Below are 20,539 nucleotides of genomic sequence, written 5' to 3'. Positions count from 1 at the left end.
GGATGGTCTGAGGTCTTTTGCTGTGATTCTATTAAACTGATTTATAGAACCTCTACTTAACTTTTACTGTATTTTGAAATGCACGGCCTTATAAAGAGATGGTATTTTACAAGAGATAAAACCATGAAACAAGGCTTAGCTTACCATCAAATTGATATCCATAATCTTGCTAAGTTTGGGAAACTATTTGTATAAGAGTTTAATCAGTCTTCTGGAAACAGCCTTGGCTTTAGGTTTGCTGAACACCATGTTATTCCAGATGAATTGTTGGCTTTTTAATACTATTATTTTAGGATTCTAAGGAAACCTATGGTATCTTATTTCCCAAGGCTTCTTTCCTGGCGTTTGTCTTAGTCATTGCACAAGAGTTCATTAGCTTAGTCATAATTTAACTTGAGATGCTTCACATGGAGTTGTAAGTATTTAAGAATTCCCACAAAACCCTCTTGAGTCAGGAGTAGTTGTTGCATTCACACTAATGCTGGTTGGCTGAATAGAGGCACTGTACATTAACGTACTTCGTAATAGTCTGAATAGTTTTGATCCATTTGTGGAAGGGAAAAAAATAAAGCTTATTTTGGGAAAGAAATAGATTAATGTCTTTAATTATAAATGGCAAATGAATATTTTCACATGCATTACTTTGCACATAAACGTTCTTGTAATTTGACTGAATAGTGGGCTGCTTTGCCCTGCTTGCTTTGTGCAACAGAGCTTGGTCTTCTCTCTTTGAAGTGTGGTTCCAAAGCAAGAGAGTTGCTTTTTACCTTCCAGGAGAGTGATTAAACATTCCTTGCATCAATTAGTGAGTATACAATAAGTTTTTTTTTAAAAAAACAATCAACCAACCAAAACCACAAAAACAAAACAAAAAACCCAAACAAAAATCAAACCAACAAAACCCCCCACAAACAAAAAACCAAACAAAACCAAACAAGCTTTTAAATGGATGAAAATTGCAATGCCGTTAATAACTAAAAATAGTTGGATAGGACTTGCAGGGGATGAGATTAGAAACTATTCCAGGAACTTTTTGTGTTTTAATGCAGTTCCCTTTGAGAACCTATAGTCATTCTGCCTGTAGGTTGCATTTTTGTAAGAAAGTTACACAGTTTGATGAAAGAACAAAAAGTTTCAAATGCAAAATGCACCTTTTACTATCTCACCTATAAGTTTGTACCTGAATGGATTTATCAAATAAAACAATACATCATAAACTAATTTTGCTTAGAGATGAAAGTGGTTTTTATACTATTTCACACAGTTTGCAAGTAAATATCTGAATTTGAGTTAGTTCATATCACTTTACAATTTGAAATTATGTCACAAGGAAATTAATTTTACTGTTGATGACTGTATATCATTTTCACTACATTGAGTTTGTATTTAGTTTTTTTACAGAATAGCTAAATTACTATGGTAGGTATTCTTTACTTTTCTGTACTTCATCTTCACTTCATCTAAAAGCTTTATTTTACTGCATCTCCACTTAACAGTGTACAGTAGTTTTTATATGTCAGCTTTAGCTTTTGAAGTGGTATCTTGGACTAGATTAATTCTGTGCATAAAATCATCTGCATTTTCTAGAACAGGGTTATGGTTTCTTACTCAATAACTCAGTTCATTGAACATACTGTTTTGTAATATTGGTGGTTTATGGGCTCAGTGTGTTGGGTGTTTTGTTTGGGTGGTGGTGGGGTTTGTTTGGTTTTTGTTTGTTGTTTGTTTTTTACAGCTTATTTATAAAATATTTACTTTGTTGTCCTAGTTCTTAATTGCTTTGGCATTTTTTATAGCATCTTTCAACGAGTTTTCAGTAATCTTTTGGTTTATTAATATGCAATATATCTACACAGGGAGAATTTGTTTTTGGAGTTTTGCTTGGGTAGCCATGTTAACCTCATGTTGATAATGTCATTGTCATTCAAAAACAACATCTTGCCTCTCAGGTCTTGAGATATTGCTTCCATCACCAGTGTGGTCCTACTTCCTTGGGGACTCCCAAGTGCCTCTGGAGGCAGACGATCAAAACCATAAATGATGAAATCTGAAAGACTAAATAAAATTTCATTTATTTTTTAGTATTGTATTTCATTTTATATTTCACAAATTATTTACATCAGTAATAATTTTCACTTGCAGATAATAAGCTGCATTTATAAGGCTTTCAAAACTTCTTCATTGATTTATGATGTTGAGATTTGGAAATATTTTCGGATATTTTCTTGCAACGTGGGAATTTTGCGAGCACTGTATTAAAAGGTGGTTTAAAGAGGAGGACTAATAACACTATTAAAAAACTGGCAGACTCTAGAAAAATGTGTAATTTTATCTGTTATTTGTTGACTTGGTTTACTACTATTTTTTAGGTCAGTATAACACTTTCCTCTGAGGCTGTGGGTCGGATGTTATTAAATAGTGCAGCACAGATGACAGGTACCAGAAATAAAGTAGTGCAAATACAAAATGGTGCTGACGTTTGCACCCCTGAGAAATCCATCATATATCAGACCAGATACTACTCACAAGCTTGCTTATTAGAACCTGTTTTGTTTTTAGGAGTTGACTTTGTAGTGCTGGCTCGATGTATTTTAACTTCAGCTTGCCCTGCGTTTAAGAAAGTAGCTTTAGGCTATAACTGCATAATGTAGCAGCCTGCACAGTACTGTTGCTTTGCCGAGTTTTCTTGGTGCCACCCTGCCAAGGTGTGCCACCCTGGCGGTGATGGTGATGGGCAGCTGTCTCCATGCTGAGAGGGGTCTTTGCTTGGAAGAGGCAGGATGCTGCAGTGCAGGGAAAAGCAGGAGCCTGCTCAGCCAGCTCTACTGTTGGACCTCCCTTCCACCGCCTCCCTCTGCTTCAGGGAGGCTGCAGCCTATGTTCGCAGGCCTCCTGAGGGGGCTGTAAAGTGCAGCAGTTTTTTCACAGTTCTAGCAAATTTAAGCAATTGCTGGTGCTTTTTTTTTTTTTGAGATTGTTGACACTCTTAAGTGAATTTATTGCAGTAAACCCATTAAGAGTTAATGAAAGCTGTTACAGTAAAATCTAATTCAGCACTAAGGATAGGAAATTGCCTGATAGCCCCTTACAGCTTATTGATTTTCAGTATGGACCAGTCCAGAAAAATTGAGCCATCTGCTTGGATCATCAGTTGGTTTGAGTTTAGATGCATAATCTTCCATTATCAGAACTGTGCTATGACTGTTTGAGACTTGTGAGTAAAATGATGTCCATGTCTTAGTTGACTGTTGTCAACTCAGTCTTTCAGCCTGCCAGTACTGAGTGTTGGTCCTTCCCATATACTGGCAGAATAAAGTGCACCCGTCATGTTACACAAGGTCTTTTTTGCTTGGTTGTCTCTGTGCCCTGTGGGAGATGCAAGTCTCTATCTCCTAAAAACATGTACAGGGAAAGCCAGTTGAAAGAATCTGTCTAGTTCTGTCATACAAGGTTGGAATAAAAGCAGAAATGCCATGCTACTTTTACAACTGGGTTTTGTAGCTGTTAACTGCTGGCAAGTCGATTTAGATTGTTACCACGATAATTCTGAGCGTTTTTCCCCTAAGATTTGGGCATAATTGGCTAAAGCTTAATAGGTTTTAACAACTAGAAGAGGCTTTAGTTACCTTAAGGCTTAGTCTGCTTTAGTTTTTATTAAGGTTATGACCTTTGTCTGTTGTAGACTAAAAGAAATTCAAGGCTGACTTCCAGCCACAGTTGCAAGTATGCTCTCGGAGAGTTGGTTATATTTTGTGTGTTGTGTGGCAAGTAGTCCAGCCAGGTGAAATAATGATTGCAAAATGCCAGAAGGAATGTTTTTAGTACTACTAACACTGTACCTTTTGAGTTGTCATTATCTTTGGTAGACCAAGTTTGAGTAGACTATATCAGTGACTCAGAGGCTGTGAATGCAAATCAAGGTCCTGGTAGCATAGGTTAAGGTTTTGGCGAATTTAGTTGTTTTTTTTCTTGTTGATATAAGTTATATGGAAATAATAGAAAAACAAGACAATTTTAAACTGTTCCTTCCTACGACAGAAAAAAGTGTTTAATAAACTAGAGAGGGAATAATTGAGATATCCATACAGCATATTCCTTCTCCATGAGATTAGAGAAGTGCTGCATTTAATTTGCCTGGAACAGATCCACAGCAATTGTTATTGATTTCTTCTTGAAGTTTGTTATCTTTGATGTTCTAAGTACATTATAACATTAAGACTAAGTTGTGAGACTTAGTGAATTTAATGCTTGGCCTTTATTATGGTTTTCTATAAAGGTTTCTCTACAAGTCATTTTGCAATTAACTTTTCATGTAAAAGTAAATGACACAATAGATGTGACCTACTTTGCAATGTTTCAAAAGAAAATCCTCTTTCTAATAAGCAGTGTTTAATAAATATTATTTTCCATTCCTTTTAACTGAATTTAAAAAATCAAGTAGTACTCAGTGTAGAAGAGGTGGGATTCATTTTCTCTCTTTCACATAATGTAGTGCCTCTAAGGGGTTTTCTAGTTGTTTTTATTAGTCCAAAGTAACATTACAAGTGAAAGGTTTTTATGCTGAGGTTTTGTACCATCTTCTACTTACTACATCACATGCCATCACAGCAATTTTTGAAGTCCCTGAGCAGCTGTTCTTATGAGACCTTCTTTTTTGGCTTAATTAATCTGTCCCAAAGTTAGTAGTAGTTTTTGACTGATGTTTCTATCTCAGTTTCTGGTTTGTTTGTTGTTTTTTGGTTTTTTTTTTCATTTTTTTGACTTGTGAACCCTTATCATTGTCTCTGAAGGTATCTCATAACTTTTTACTCTCCTTTTTTTCCCATAGAGTTACAATTTGCCACACCTTGCAACATATTTTAGGATTTTCAACTTGTCAGGCTTGAATATTGCTGTCTTTAACCTGAGCACTTTACTTTCTTAAAACTACTGTAGCAGCTTACTGTATCCATGTTTAATCAATTTGTTAGTTTGGGGGAAGAGTGCTTTCGAAATATGTCTCCCGAGTGTCCCCACTTCAGCATGCTTTGGTTTGCATTGCAGAGCAGTCTTGGTGTGAGTGAATTTGATTCTTTCTGGATGAAAACAGGTTGGAAGAGGTGCTCCAGAAGTGCACCAGACATGTACCACTCACTAATGGGCAGTCAGTCCATGGCATCAGGTGTTTTAGTCATGGCTAGCTCTAGTTAGAAATGCAGTAGCTATGTTAGCTCAGAACCAACTTGTTTGTTTTACAAGTGCACTTGTCTTTGGCTGCATTACTTGCTGATGCAGATGTGGCCTGTGAACTTGGCTGTGAGTGCTGAGTTAGAGCCACTGGTAGTTTAATTTAAAGTGTTCTTTTTGTTCACAGCGAGTTCTTCACTAAGAAAGTAGATATCTGACACATTTTATAGGTTTGGGGGGTTTTTTGCAGAAAGTTTTTTGTCTTGCTATTTCAAACCTCTTGTGTACACAAGTGTGGATGTTTGTTCCTGTGGTTGCTTACTTTCAAATATGAGCATTTTGTTGGAAATATGTGTGAGTATAATATATAGGAACATATATGAGTACATATATATATATATGAGAAATATGTGTGAGGAGATATTTCTGATACATTTTCTGATGGTCTACAGTAATTACATGCTGTAATTTCTTTTTTCGTGTTTCTGTATATATTTAAAAAAAATCATAAATACTTTGTGATTTACAGATATGAATGCTACTTTTGATGTTTAGTGACTTACCTGCATGTCTTGTTTCGCATTTTTACCATCTGGATTTGGCCCAAGTATAGACAACTGGCTGATTCAGTTTATAAGGTTTAGATTTTACATCTGTCTAGGTGATACCAACAAAACAATTTACAGTTTATCACAGTAAAAGTTATTTTGATTTGAATTTTTTGCTCTCAAGTTGAGAAAAGCACGGAATCACGTTATGTCTAAGAATCCAGACATTCCTTTCCATGAAACTATCTTAAAATTCAATCCAAGTCCAGACTACTTAACTAAACAAGCAGACATTTGCCCATGTGTTAGTAAGTACAAGTAGCATGTTCTGTGGTGAACTGGATGGATTGGATCAATAATAGCTCTTCTTGCTCCAAGAGACAATCAGCTATACCTAATGTTGATTAACTACTAATCTGTTCTTTAAAGACGTCCAGAAATTGATGTTCCAGTACTTAACTGTCCTTAGGATCACAAAGTGGTTTTTTCCAAGTGTTCAGCTTATATAATCTGTTTCTCAAATGCAGTTATACTTTCCATTTCTGCAGCAGCACGGAGAATAGTTGATTCTTTTCCTCTTAGAACACTGATGTGTGTAATATACTGTTACAGGTGTTACTGTGCAGATATTTTTGGGAGTTTCTAAAATTTTTGATGACTTTGAAGGAGTTTTCAGTTGTTTTGGCTTTCTTGGCATAACATACTGTTGCAAACTTTCAGAGCAAGATAGCACAGTATTTTTGTGTCTTTAATAGCCTTTTATTCTTCTTACATTGTAGATGCTGGCATCACCATCAACATCAGGTCAGCTGTCTCAGTTTGGGGCAAGTTTATACGGGCAACAAAGTAAGAATTCTTTTTATTGGTTATATGTTTATTTTATGCTAAATATGTTACAGTTGCACACTCTGGATAGAGAATATGCAGATGGCTTTGTTTTCTGGTGATTGTAAAAATGACAGTATGTCCCCTTATGTGCAATTATTTTAATTTTTTTAAGATATATTTTTGCTTTGCTTAGTATGCATTTTTGCAGTGTTTAATGTACAAAGTGTCACAGTGCAAATACTGTATAACTGTTAAATATCCAAATATAACCATGCTATAAAAAATGTCTGTGATTTAAGCATGATTCTCTGAAAGAAAACCTAAAGAAAGTGAGCTGGGCCAAAATGAGCCTAGTTCAGAAAAATATGTAAAGAATTGAAGGAAATTATACCTTAAATATAACTGATATTTCATGCTCTGCTGGAGCATATTGAATCTTGCGTATGTGCTTGGCAACTTGCATTTGGCAAAGATTTGGCCAGTAAGATTATTGCCTTCTACACCACTGTTTCTGTATCTGTATCTGCCAGTCTTGTGGACACTGTTGCAATAGAAGACCTATAGAGCAACAGTCACATGTAATTCTAACTCAGGGCCAGTGTTGAGAACTGAAGCTCCTTGTAACTGAGAGGTGCATTCAGACAGTGACTCAGAATATCTGAGTTAGATACAGTTCCACAAGTAAAACTGGTTGTGAGCATCATCTCTCCTGTGTCACTGTGTGGTTTTGAATGTTTTCAGCTGTTTTGCCAAGTGCTTCTGACTCAGATTCTACGAAAAGGTGTCTTCAGAGTAGTTGAGAGAGTCTGGACTTTTTGTCTGGACAAACTAAAAGCTTTGTTTGCTAGATGCATGGCCTTCCCAATTTCTTTGAGCTTTCTTCAAATAGCTTCTTAAAAAATATAGTGGGCTTTCTTTTTTGTTGGTTTCTTTTTTGTTGTAGGGTTTGTTTACTTATCTCAGTGGCCATTGATGAGTGACTATGTAATATAAATTGGCATTTGATTATGCTACTGGGATTTATATGAGCAGCTTCTAGCCAGTCCAAGAGTCCTGTTTGTGTCTTGTCTTTTGGGTCCTGATTCTGGCACAATTGAATCTTTCAAACTTAACTGTCTACAGATACTGAAATAGTTTATTCATTCTATTTGTCAGTTATTTGTTGTTTATTTTTAAGGTCAACTTTTTTCATCAACTTAGTTGTTCATAGAGTTGGTTGTGGTGCCTAGGATGTAATCTCTAACAGGGAGGCATACATAGCCAAAAACTTAAAAGTAAATATTATCAGAAGTCAATTTCTACCAAATCTTGAGGAAAAGCAACAAGAAACTTCTGTGTTGAAGTCATGCTTATGATTAAAATACTTTTTTAGGAAAAACAAAGCTGATAATGGCTATGCGCTTTTAGTGATTGGTAGCTGTCAGTCATTAAGCAAGATGCCATGTTATAAAGCTAATGTAATTTAGACATAAAATTAGGAAGTTGGCCATTTCATTGATCAGCCTCCAGTATAGCCCATATAGATCTCTTGTCTCAATTAGAAAACTGGAAAAAATAAGAAAAAAGTAGGGCATTTTCTCAGTGACTATTTCAACTGCCCCTTCTTGCCAGGAATATAGTTCTACTTCGCTGTAACATCCCTAATCATTAAAAATTCTAGTTTAAAGAAAGCCAACAAGAAGAAATAACCATCAGTGTAAAACTGGCTTTGCTAAAACAAATGCTTGCACAAAATTAACTTGAATGTTGTAATTGTGGTTTTTTGGTGTGCTGTATCTAGTTTAAAAGTGTATGTATTTTTTCATACTATTTTATTTTTAAAATTCCATGTAATTGTTAATCATTGTGAAATATTATTTATAACATATATTTATGCTTATTTTCATTATTCTGATGCAGTAAATTGCCAAAATATTTACAGTGAACACCTTGATATATTTTAATGACGTGTTAGGATGCTTGTTATAGCAAGTTACACTAGCTCTTAATCTGAATGTATAGAGACAGATTTGAGTGTTATAAACACTTTGAGTTTTGTTGCAAACTTTTTGGGTTGTAAATTGTAGGATAGGACACAGACACCAGTTCTTTAAGTGTGAGAGCTAAATGACTGGGAGGTTTCTTCAGACCTTGTCTTGATAATAATTTGAGCATATGCTATGTCTGTCTTTTGCATTCTTAGTATTTAATCACATTATACAATGGCATATTCAGCTCTTCTGCAGTGGCGATCTACCATGGGAGAGTGCTGATACATCATAATTTTCTTTTGTTTGGTCTGCAAGATAAGGTTTTGAGTTCTGTGAGTCTACCTCAGCAGCCTTGTGCCAAAGCAAAAGGAACTGTCACTTACAGTTATTGCATTTTATATGCTAAGTTTGTTCCTATTGCTATACTGCACTAAATGACTTTTTTTTGTCTTTGATCATAATTCTGGAACTTCATAAACACAGAAAAGTGATGTGAGAATGATGAGGAACTTCATAAACCTTTTGGACATTTTGGGACAGGGCAGTAACTGGTTATCTTCTGCTCTTCTAAATTGAAGTAACTTATTTTTTTACCTTACTGAAAAAAGTGTGAAAAAAAGCTTGCATTATTCTGTCACACAGTTGTTTGTATAGAAAATACTTTTGATCACAATGTTAAAACTCTTCTGTATGTTTCTGAATGCAAATAGAGGGCATTTAAAATTCTGCTTGCTTTCTTTTCTCAAAAGGTCAAACTTGACTTGATCATGGACACTGAAGTACTGTTGCCATAAAGAAGCAACTTAAACTGTAGAGAGAATTGGCCTAAAATGTTGCTTTCGTTGTCCTGAAAACAATGTTACTGTTAAGTAAATATCCATCACTTTCTTTTTTTTATTAAAGATTTGCTTAATTTTTAGCAAGACAAATTGGTGTTCTAAATACTGGCCAAATATATATACCAGTTAACATATTTCTTGAGTGCAGTTGCTAATTTTCCCAAAATACTGCCTTTCTATGAGATAATTTATAGATTTTCATGTCTCATAAAAAACCTCAAAACTCAGCCCTTCATCTACAGTATACATCTCAAAGGAAACAAAATTTTGTTAGCGACTTCGAATACAGAAATTCCTCAAAGAGCCTGTCTAAGTTAAAGAGAAATAGGGCTGAATTTGATGATTAGACATCTACTATGAAGACAAGGACTTAGTTTTTGCACTGCACTTTCCTTCAGTCTTTACACTTTTTGGTACGTTGTCAGCATAAATTGTTTCCATCTACACCTGATGGAGAAGACTTTGTTCCTGATTGCTCTGTATCTCCACCCCTCTGAATTTTTTTTCAATAGGTGCACTAGGCCTTCCAATGAGGGGAATGAGCAACAATACCCCTCAGTTAAATCGCAGCTTATCACAAGGCACTCAGTTACCGAGCCACGTAACGCCAACAACAGGGGTACCAACAATGTCACTTCACACGCCTCCATCTCCGAGCAGGTATTTATTGACAGCCAATATTTCTGCGATTGTGTCTTTTTGCAGAGCTCTTGTTAAATGGTCTGCATATTTTGCCTCACCTACTTTACAGTCTGATAAAAAAGAAGAAAAGTAGTTTCTTATGGACCACTGCCTGTGTTAGGGAAATAATACAGTAAAATAGTAAGGATTTACTGTAAGACATTATTTGATTTTTGTATATAAAGGACAAATTGCTGGCAAATTCTGCTTCAGAATGTAAGAGGTTGTTATTTGATTGTTCAGGTAAATATACAGTTAAAATTTTTATAGGATGTCATACACTGTGTAAGAATATTAAGATAGTGGGTCTGAAGCTCTCATTAAAAAAGGAGTTGTAACACCTTTTCGTATTTATAATATTTAAGTATTTATCTAAACTTGACCAAGGACTTGATTAGTATGTAAAGGGTCATCTGGTATTTCTGAAGAAATCCAGAACTGCATTAATTATAGAGAGTAATCCAAACATGCTGTTTGGTCACTAAGTGCAAATTAAATTGCAACAGCTCAGAGTCCATCCTACATTAGTAATACAAATGAGTAGCCAAATACTGTTGTACAGATTCATCTCTGTGGATGGTTTTTCTCTTTCAGGGGGATATTGCCTATGAATCCTAGGAATATGATGAACCACTCCCAGGTTGGTCAGGGCATTGGAATTCCCAGCAGGACAAACAGCATGAGCAGTTCAGGGTTAGGCAGCCCCAACAGAAGCTCTCCAAGCATAATATGTATGCCAAAGCAGCAACCCTCTCGACAACCTTTTACTGTGAACAGGTAAGGCTCTTTAGTTGGACCATCCCTGTAGAGCCATGTACATGCTAATCAGGAAATGTAATTTTTATCCATTAGAATAAGTCTCAAAAACTGCTTCGTGTGTTCATTAGGCTTCAGCTGTGTTTTGATGCTATGTTTATGCTTTCTTCATACTGATAAACTTGTTGTAAGTGCTGTCTTAGTTCTAATTATTTAATGTGTGTAGTCACAGCTTTGCATGGCTGGCTGCTTTGTTCCATGACCTCATGATCGCTGTGCTCCCGGTTTTGTCCTTTTTCTCCCTTCAGGCCCCTCCTTAGGGGAGTCGCTCTTAGAGGAGCACAAACATGCTAATGCAGTCAGGTGCCATCTCTAACCCAATATAGTATTTTATAAAATAGATAAAGGAAGGTGAAAACTAATGTCACAGTTATTTGAATCTTAATCAGGCTACTTAGTTTTGTAGTTTCACACTGATATAGGCATACAGATGCTTTTCTCAATGATCACAGCACTAGCGATTCGGTGGTAGCAGTTTATGTTCTTGGACTACGAGAAGACTTTGTGTCTTGCCTCTGATTACATAGAATATGCCTTTTCTATCCTGTATAGTGTCAAGTAGAGGAGAGGATAATTTTAAAAGATAATATCATATTTTAAAGTGTTTTTGAAATTTGAGATCTCAGAAGGTTGAAGTAGTAACATACTTAAAAACTCTACATGCAGAGGACAATAATATTGGATATTGATACATGTACAGAAATTATGTGTTTAAATTTCATTCAGCTGTAGAGAAAATAATGAAATCCCTGTCCGTAGGAGCATTTGAATTAAAATCCTCATCTTTCACTGTTTCATTGTATATCTCACTTTCAAGAAGCTACAGTTTTTACAAGTTGAAAAGGAAATATCTCTGGAACAATGACAGGTTCTTATTCTACAGTTTATTAGGCTACAGAAGTATAGTAGTAGTACAATATCCAATTACTAATAGATATATTTAGCAAAATTTTGAAATCATTGTTGGGAAAAAGTTTATGGTGTTTGCTTGTCAGGTGCATGAATTATTTGACTTCCAAGAAGTGTTTTCTGAATAGTTGCTTAGTTGGAGCATTGAAAATTTTTAGGTTAGGTTTTTGAACATGAAGCAATTAAGGGTATTTCAAATTAGAGTGAAATGCTTCAGATTTGTAACTGTGTAAAAAGTTGCTGTGATTTCCACTAGGAAAGCGTTTATTTATTTTTTAATGGAAATTTCTAAAATATCAGCTTTCATCCTGTTATGGGGGAAAAGTGAATGTCGTGATTTCCCACTGGGCAGACATTCAGAATTTTACTCAACTGGGGCCTACCTTTGAGCTTCTCAACATCTCCAGCTCTCATGGAATGAAGCAGATTATTTGTGGGGTTGTCTTTCCAACCACACTAGACCTATATGATATTTAGATGTTTTCAGGTATTTTTGCCTGACTGTATGAAACTTTAACTTGTGTCCTCTTATGACAGAGACTGTCCCTATGCTCGTAGTAATGCCGTGTGTACCTGGTGGTGATTGCACACCTTAATCGTTCAGATTATGAATGAGTCGTGACAAACTTGATCACTCATGATCCAGCTTCCCACCTGCAAATGAATGAATTACAGTCTGACTTTTAACTACTGCATTTACTGCTGCTTCATTTTTCTGTATGAAATTATTGAGTAACGATTGTGTTTGTCATAACCTGTTGGTTGACAGATATCTTAAGACATGGTGGCTATTAAAAAACGGAGCTATTTTGAAGTCATTCTAGTTGACTTGATTGACTCTGCTGCTCAGAGTTTTCAGAAGTATAAAGGAAAATAATTAAAACCTGAGTTTAGGCTAATATGGGTTGCTTAAGCTTGAAATAATTTAAATGTTCTAGGGGTTTTTTTTGCCCCCTTAATACCTTCCACTGGAAATTAAAACATACATATACCCTTTTGTCTGACTTCCTGAATTTTTTTCACAGTATGTCTGGATTTGGGATGAACAGAAATCAGGCATTTGGAATGAATAACTCCTTATCAAGTAACATTTTTAATGGAACGGGTGAGTTTACTCTGTTTAATGTTGATCTTAAACTACAGTAGAGATTTTTTTTTACTAAATAAGTCTCATTGAAAAAACTTTGTTCTGTTGGAGTGCAACTTTCTTATAATTTTCAGTTGTTCCATAGAAATGCTGCTCCAAGAGCAGCGCTAGCAAATTGTTACTACTTCATAGCAGTGGATTTTAAAACTTTTGAAGACAAAGTACTCTGTAGTATACTCGCTGTACTTCACGTGGTTATAGATTATTCCTCTTTGATTAGAAATGCAGAATAGCTCATGGAATTGATAAGGACATCAGAGAAGAAAAGATTTATCCATTTTCTGTGAAAACATTAGATACATAAAACCAGTGGAAAAGCATTTTTTTTTGAAATCTCAAGCTCCTTTTGAACAGCTGGCTTATGTATTCCTTTCAGTCAGTTGTTTCAGTTGTGATTTTTCTCTGGGAATTACTTCTTCACCTGAATTTAATGAACTAGAGAGTGGAAAATATCCTTGTGCAGAAATGCCTTAGGTTCATGTGTGCTGATGTTTCTGTAGGTGGTTGCATATATGAAGCAACCTGAGGTGCTGGTGACATCACAAGAGTGGAAGGATTTGGGCATTCCTTAGGACACTGTGACATTTTTGTAGAGCTGCAGCTCTGGCCTCACCCATGTAGTATTTTCTGCTGCAAATGAAAAAGTGTTCCCATGTAACTTGCACTGCATTGGCTCTTCAGCTGCTTCAGCTTTGTCTTACTTTGTCTAAGGACAATAGAGCTCTTTGATGCTGCTGCTAATATGGGTTATTCTCTCAAATTTCTTCTTGATAGCTCTTCAAATTTAAAACAGACCACCTATCCTAGTACTGTAATTTTGATCGTCTGCCTGTATTTTACATGTGCAATCTTTAATTCAAAAGGAGTAGACCTTGTAACTAAATGCTGTTGACTAGCTATTATTTAAAAGCAAACCTCAAACATCTTGGTGCTCTTTAGGCAAGTCTTGTAACACAAAGGCTGTAGTTATTTGTGATAATAATAGTACAAGAAAAAAGACCAACTTAAAGAAGATATGTCCTACATTTGTCTTGCACATAATGAAGTCTTTGAGCAAAGTATGTAAGCAAATTAAAAATATCTGTTTTTATTGTAGATGGAAGTGAAAATGTGACAGGACTGGACCTCTCAGATTTTCCAGCACTAGCAGACAGAAACAGAAGGGAAGGAAGTGGCAATCCAACTCCATTAATAAACCCTTTAGCTGGAAGGGCACCCTATGGTAAGACTATACTGAAAGCTCTTTGAATGAAATAGGTATTTGCTTAATTCAGCTTTTGCTGTTCATAAGACATTAGGTAGTCTTTTCAAAAATGCCAGATGTGTGAGCTCCTAAGACTCATTTAAAAAAAGAAATAATTAATATTACGGTGATGGGAGACTCCCCGTTGTAAGTATCAGAATTCATACGCTCTAGTTTTACTGTCAATAGAGATTGTTGGGTATTTTGGTCTGTCCGGTATGATTACTCTGAGGCTGCTCGCTCAAGGTAACAGGTAACCTTAGGTAACAGGTTTTATTCAAATTGCAAGAGCTGTTGATGTCTGAGTAATAAGTTACAGGAATAGTATTTGAATAGTAGAGATGTTACTGTGTAAAAAGTCAGCAGTTGTAAACATACTGTGTATTTTTGCTGTTTATTAATAGTATTTGCTGTAGTACTGTTCACCATCACTCTTATGACAAACATCAAATTTCAAAAAAAATAACCTGTAAGCGTCAACTATTATCAGTCAGATTCCAAGTAGGTATCTTATATAGTTCTTGCTGAACAACTTAAAAACAATAAAAGGAGAAAACTTTAGGTGGATACAAATCTTATTAATTGGGTCTTGAAAAAATTCAGGTAGGCTTAGTGTGAGGCACAAAACTTTTTTTTTGTTACTGCTTTAGTAGATTTTGTCATGCACGTTGCATCAGCTACTCTGAAAAGTTGCTTTTATAACCTATTTTTGTGGTACTTGTCAAATTTTTAACCAAAAATAACTTAGTGTTTTCTAACTATAAAAGCTGGTGTTTTTCAGAGATAGCTCAATCTGTGGTTGGAGATAATATGTACCTCATTATCAACAGAAAGTAGCCTCATGGATTTGGCATAACCAGGCCCTCTGTGTAAGATAGCTGTGAGAAAGAACCAAACAAGTTAAACTCGCCTGTGCCAAACACAGGGAAAAGTCACTTCCCCAAACAAAGACACTCAAAACTCAGACCAAGAGTGGAGACCTAATACAGCTTGCATGAAATTTTGTCCATTGTAGAATCATAGAATGACTTGGTTTGGAAGGGACCTTAAAGGTCATCCAGTTCCAACTCTGAAAGAAAAGACATTATATGAAAAAATGATAGAAGGTAGGAGGGAGATCCACTTCCAGATGTACTTCCAGCATGGATCTGGAGTTCAGCGCTCGACAGCACTGCAGCATAAAAAAATCCCCTGTAATTGCTCTCATGCTTACACCATTTCCCCATTTTGGTGCTAGCATAGCCGTTTGCACAACTGTATGGTGAACCACGAAAGAAAGTTCTCTGTTTGAAGAGTTATCTTGAGCTGCTTAACACAGGGGATGCATATGGAGGTAGAAACAATCCAGAAAAGGAGATGTGAGATGCACTGGATGCTGTCTTCCAAGACAAAAATGGTTGTGGACAAGAAAAGAAGGTTGGAAACGGAGCAGAGACATACTTTCTTCATGCTTGGTTATTCAGGAAAATTATACTTCAAATAACTTTTAGATAGAATAAAAATATTCATTAAAGTTAATTCATTATCAGGTTTATTTATCCAGTGGAAGACATAACTCTGGATGAAAAGGCTGGACAGCAGAAACAAGATTAACTCAGTGTTGTTCTTTTTTTTTAAATAAAGGAACTTTGACCTCTAACTTCAGAATAGTCATATATAGTCATCTACTGAACCATTTTAGATCCTATACATCTACTAAGAACCTTTGAAAAATAGGCCCTAGACTTCCTTCTGTTTTCTGTTCCTCTGTTGCAGTGTTCTTTGCAACCAAATCACTGTATTACTTCTCTGTGTCTAGAAAAGTCTTTGCTCTTGGGTGCATTGTGTGGGAACTTGGTTTGGTTTGGTTTGGTTTTAACTGGCATAAAGGGGAAAAAAAACAAACCACATTGCCTTTTTGCTTTTCAGTAGTCAGAATCCAAATTCCAGTATGACTGGCCTGCTCTTTTGAAATTAGGGTCAGAGCACTGAGAGTTGCAGGCTAAATGTTCTCAGTTTTCATGCTGAAAGTAGGAGTTGTTCTTACGTCACAGGCAAGTATTTAATTCGTGACATGTTCTGTTGCAAGTTAGCTGGGCGTACTTTGAGAATACATGCTTCTGAAGAGATTATGCTACAAAATTCTTCATGCAATTAGGGGATGGAGGAAAAACATATCACACTCTTAAAAGAGTACATCCTTCATCAGTGGATTTACCTGACTACAGCTTTAATAATGCCTGTAAAGATTATTTGATTATTTAGATGTGCCAAACAAGGTGGCAGTGGATGTATTTGAATTTAACCCATAGTGTTTCTCAGCTCACACTTGAATAAAAGGCTTTAGTCTAATGTGTGAGGATGTTTTGAATGAGTATGCTTTGTTTTGTTTTACCTGGTTTTTTAAGTCATCGCTTTACAGCTTGAGCATAGTGAAAATGGACAGTGAGCAAGATCAGCAGAAGTCTTTACTTAGCGGTTGTTTAATGTTATTCCTGCTTGCATTTTGATGATAGTTGGAATGGTAACAAAACCAGCAAGTGAGCAGTCCCAGGACTTTTCAATACACAATGAAGATTTTCCAGCATTACCAGGCTCCAGCTACAAAGACCCAACATCAAGTAATGATGACAATAAATCTGTAAGTAAACCCTTAATCTTCTCTGTTTTAGTGTTCATACTTCTTTTGATGATTATATTTTAAAATGGGTAGTGACTATATCTGTAATACAAGATTTTCAAATTTGTCCCTCTAAATTGGTGAGAGATTCAGCATAAGCAGCATGGAATTTCTCAGGAAGTTTTTTGGTCCAAACAGTCACTGTGACCCTGCTTGGACACCTCAAAATTTATTTTTGAGAATTGGTATATATTTCTCAAGTTTGCAATTCATAATTTCTTTTTCTGTCAGTTGCAGCTCATTTTTTGCTGTTGATGCCTCTCATCAGTAGTAGTAATTTACACGTTATAACTTCTTTCTTCAAATTTGTCAAATCTTTTGAAAGTTAGGTGGTACAATATCAATTCAAGGTAAAATTCTTATATGCAGATGTGAAATCAAAGTGAACAAGCTCTTTTAATAGAGATCATTCATGGCTGTATTGTAGACTAGTGGGATACATTGTATCTTAAGTATTGGTATAATTATAATAAGTTAGGTATGTAGCTTAGTTCTTAAAATTATGGGCTTTTCTTCGTTGTTTGAAAAATTTGTAATAAAAATTGCTATTTTATTGCAAATGAAACATGAACAAAATGTGGATGACAGAGGACAGTTTTTCACAGTTTTTGACAAAATGTTCTAGTTTCTGATTGTTTAATTCTAATTGCAAAAAATGTGTTAATGAGGGTGGCATAAATACTGATGAATAAATAGTAGACGTGACTAATAACTCATGTGAGAACTAAAAAATGCAACTGTTCAAAAAAAGGGGCAGTAGGAAGCCCGGGCCCCAAATGTTGTGGCCAATTTTGTTGTGAGGAAGATGTTCTGATACAGTTAGCATTGAGTACAGTAAGGAGAGAGGGAGTAAATGCGATTATGTTACTGTAAACTTGTTCTAATGGATATGGCAGATTCTTTTGTCAGTATTTGAGTACCTAGAGCACAGTCAGTTTTCTTGCCAGACATAGTGTTTACATGTCTTTCCTGATAGTTGCAAATATGCTTACTGTATGTTGCTTGCACCTGAAATTGGCTTATTATCTGTTGCTATGTCATGGAGTGTTATAAAGGAGCAAGACTGGGGGGAAAAGTACACGATGTGGGTGAGTCCAAAAGAAACTCTAGTCACAGGCACTTGGGAGATCCAAATCAGGTGTAAAATACTTCCTTATCCTTTTAAACTGCAAACTCTTAGCCTGTTAATAGCACTTACTGTATGGTAGGTATGCTTTAGGAAGTGGTAAACACTACATAAGGTTTGTCAGCAGAACTCGAGCTTCAGCTTGGAGCCATTTATTAGAGTGACTTGAGGTACTGGCTTAGAGTGCTTGACTGAAAGATATGATCTGTGAGTTTTTGCATTTGGTTTGTTTTCGTCATACCAACTCTGCATATTATTTTTAATAGAATTTGAGTACATCAGGCAAAACATCATCCAGCACAGATGGACCCAAGTTTCCTGGAGATAAAAGTTCAACTACGCAAAACAACAACCAGCAGAAAAAAGGGATCCAGGTGTTACCTGATGGTACGTGTCATTCCACTTTTTCTGCTTTAAAAGTTTTGACAGTCTTTTAGATCTCCTTGTCGATTTCTCCACTTCTTAAAAGGAGAAAATTAATTTGTTCTTCTTGCCCAGGTCGGGTTACCAACATTCCTCAAGGGATGGTGACGGACCAGTTTGGAATGATTGGCTTGTTAACATTCATCAGGGCAGCAGAAACAGATCCAGGAATGGTACATCTTGCATTAGGAAGTGATTTAACAACACTAGGTCTCAATCTGAACTCTCCTGAGTAAGTTTCTGGTTTTTAATACTGTCTTCAGTTTTGGTTTTGTTATGCTGTCATTCATAGTACATTCACTTAGCTCACTTGACTATCAAACCCACAAGGTATTTTGCCAAATAAAATTTGAAAATGTAACGATGATAAAATAAAATTTTTGTAAAGAAGAGAATTGTGCTTCAAGGCATGCTGAAATCCTGTTATGCAAGCTTTCTATAAACCTAATGGCTTTACTTATTCTCCTAACTTCTTTAGGACTTTCTTCAAGGAATTGACAGCATATTGTTTATAAATGTCATGTATAGATTACTTTTCAAATAATAATATATCCTGGGGATATCTACACTTAATTCTCAGCAATCTGGGGGATAAATTCGATTTAGTGTAATAATGAAGAGAGCACCTGCAGTGTTACACTGCACAGAAGATAAATATAAATGAAAATGTAGTTTTATAGTTAACTTCTAGTTAGTCAGTTCACCTAGGTGAACTAGTTTAGTCATCTAGGTTTGCTATAGAGGCAGTGGGGAGAAGAGCAGTTAGTGACTGCACTAATGGTAAGAGAAGTGCGTAAGACAGGTGAGATGAATAACCAACCAACCCAGAGTGCCTCTCTTTCTCCATGAGTTACAGAAGGAACTTAGTGCAGTTTGGACAAGACTGGTGTCTTCTAAGAACTGTAATTGTGAGAGAAATTTAATTTCTGGTGCTCTGACTTTCAGCTGACAGTCTCACACCATTTTATTCCAGCAGAGATTTACATAGCATTAGCCTTATAGGCAGAGTAACATACGTATTTTAAGGTTTGCACATACTGTATTAAAAAAACAAAGACCAGACACCATACGTGCACAGTTTCCATCTTTCACAAATTTATATGGAGCTGCATATAATCATGGAAACTTAATGAATGTGGATATCAAGCACAGGAGAAATGGTTCTTTATTTTTTAGCAGCTGTGCTGTAAATAGCTGGATTTTTAACATTCTTAATATCTAATTACTGTATAGCGTATTTAGGTTCTTGGATGGAGAGCATAGAGTTAATGTTTAATCCAGACAGTTCTGTATTATAAAGTTGGTTTTACTTTATGCTACAGAAAAGCTTTGCAAACAGCCCATGCAGTCCTCCATGTCTGGCCTGCCATCTTGCCTTATGTTAAACGTTCTTTGCTCTGTGAATTGTTGTTTGAAAAACTGAAAACAGTTCACATATGAAAAGACAAATTTTTCTGCCCTGTGAGGTACTTATGATGGTAAAAAATACCTGTCTGACTTGGAAACACAACACAATAAGTGTGCTTTTGGAAACAAAATTTAAGAATTCTGTGTGTATTTCTAATAGTTTAAATTAACTCTTCTAATTCCTGTTCAGAAGAAAAGTAAAATCTTTACTGGTTAGTTTTAAAAAAAACAACCTTCCAGTATGAGCTTCTCCTCCCCTTTGAAACCATAGGCTAATAAATCAGAACCCACCAGGCTTGTGACAGCTGCTCCTAGTCAAATTGAAACCCTGTATAATATTGGATACCTGAAAAAGGGATCTCTGACACTTAAGTTTCCTAAGAAGGAAAGATAAAGGAAATCTTGACCCTGTAGTTTCCCATGGCAGTTTAAATGCAACCTTACTCTGAATATTAAAAAGAAAATTAATAAATATAACTGTTTTAGGAAATTTTCCTCCTTTTTTTCTCACCCCAGCTAGTGATTTGGTTGTGTGATAGTTTTTAGGTTTTCAGGGTTGTTTATGGAGCCTTTTTTTTTTTTTTTTTAAGTCGGTTGGTTTGGGGTTTAATTTTTATAAATTTATGCTTTTCTTTTTCTTCAGAAATCTTTATCCCAAATTTGCATCCCCCTGGGCATCATCACCTTGTCGACCTCAAGACATAGGTAAGAGAGAAATAACTATTTAAATCAGTATTAATATTTGCAAACTACATTCATTTACATGTCTTAATAGTT

At 35.6% G+C, this 20,539-nt stretch overlaps 1 protein-coding gene and 1 long non-coding RNA gene across 9 annotated transcripts in view; one reads left to right on the top strand and one right to left on the bottom strand.

Annotated features, from left to right (window-relative positions):
• Positions 1 to 20,539, top strand: part of CNOT2 (CCR4-NOT transcription complex subunit 2) — an 80,394-nt gene that overhangs the window by 50,052 nt on the left and 9,803 nt on the right. For all 8 annotated transcript variants that reach the window (XM_064655675.1, XM_064655674.1, XM_064655668.1 and 5 more), the window contains 9 exons: positions 6,494 to 6,560; positions 9,864 to 10,011; positions 10,627 to 10,809; positions 12,783 to 12,862; positions 14,001 to 14,126; positions 16,643 to 16,767; positions 18,199 to 18,319; positions 18,431 to 18,587; positions 20,406 to 20,467. In XM_064655675.1, coding sequence (XP_064511745.1) covers positions 6,494 to 6,560; positions 9,864 to 10,011; positions 10,627 to 10,809; positions 12,783 to 12,862; positions 14,001 to 14,126; positions 16,643 to 16,767; positions 18,199 to 18,319; positions 18,431 to 18,587; positions 20,406 to 20,467 — 1,069 coding nt within the window. The remainder of the gene's footprint in view (positions 1 to 6,493; positions 6,561 to 9,863; positions 10,012 to 10,626; positions 10,810 to 12,782; positions 12,863 to 14,000; positions 14,127 to 16,642; positions 16,768 to 18,198; positions 18,320 to 18,430; positions 18,588 to 20,405; positions 20,468 to 20,539) is intronic.
• Positions 8,958 to 13,539, bottom strand: LOC135414662 (uncharacterized). Its single transcript, XR_010430772.1, has 3 exons — positions 13,326 to 13,539; positions 12,331 to 12,411; positions 8,958 to 9,359 (listed from the first exon to the last, which is right to left on the bottom strand). It is a non-coding gene; the product is annotated as an uncharacterized LOC135414662 (long non-coding RNA).

Source organism: Pseudopipra pipra, chromosome 5 (genome assembly GCF_036250125.1).
Source record: "Pseudopipra pipra isolate bDixPip1 chromosome 5, bDixPip1.hap1, whole genome shotgun sequence".
NCBI lineage: Eukaryota > Metazoa > Chordata > Aves > Passeriformes > Pipridae > Pseudopipra > Pseudopipra pipra.
The sequence above is the reverse complement of the archived record's forward strand: the minus strand, read 5'-3'. Positions and strand labels throughout refer to the sequence as shown.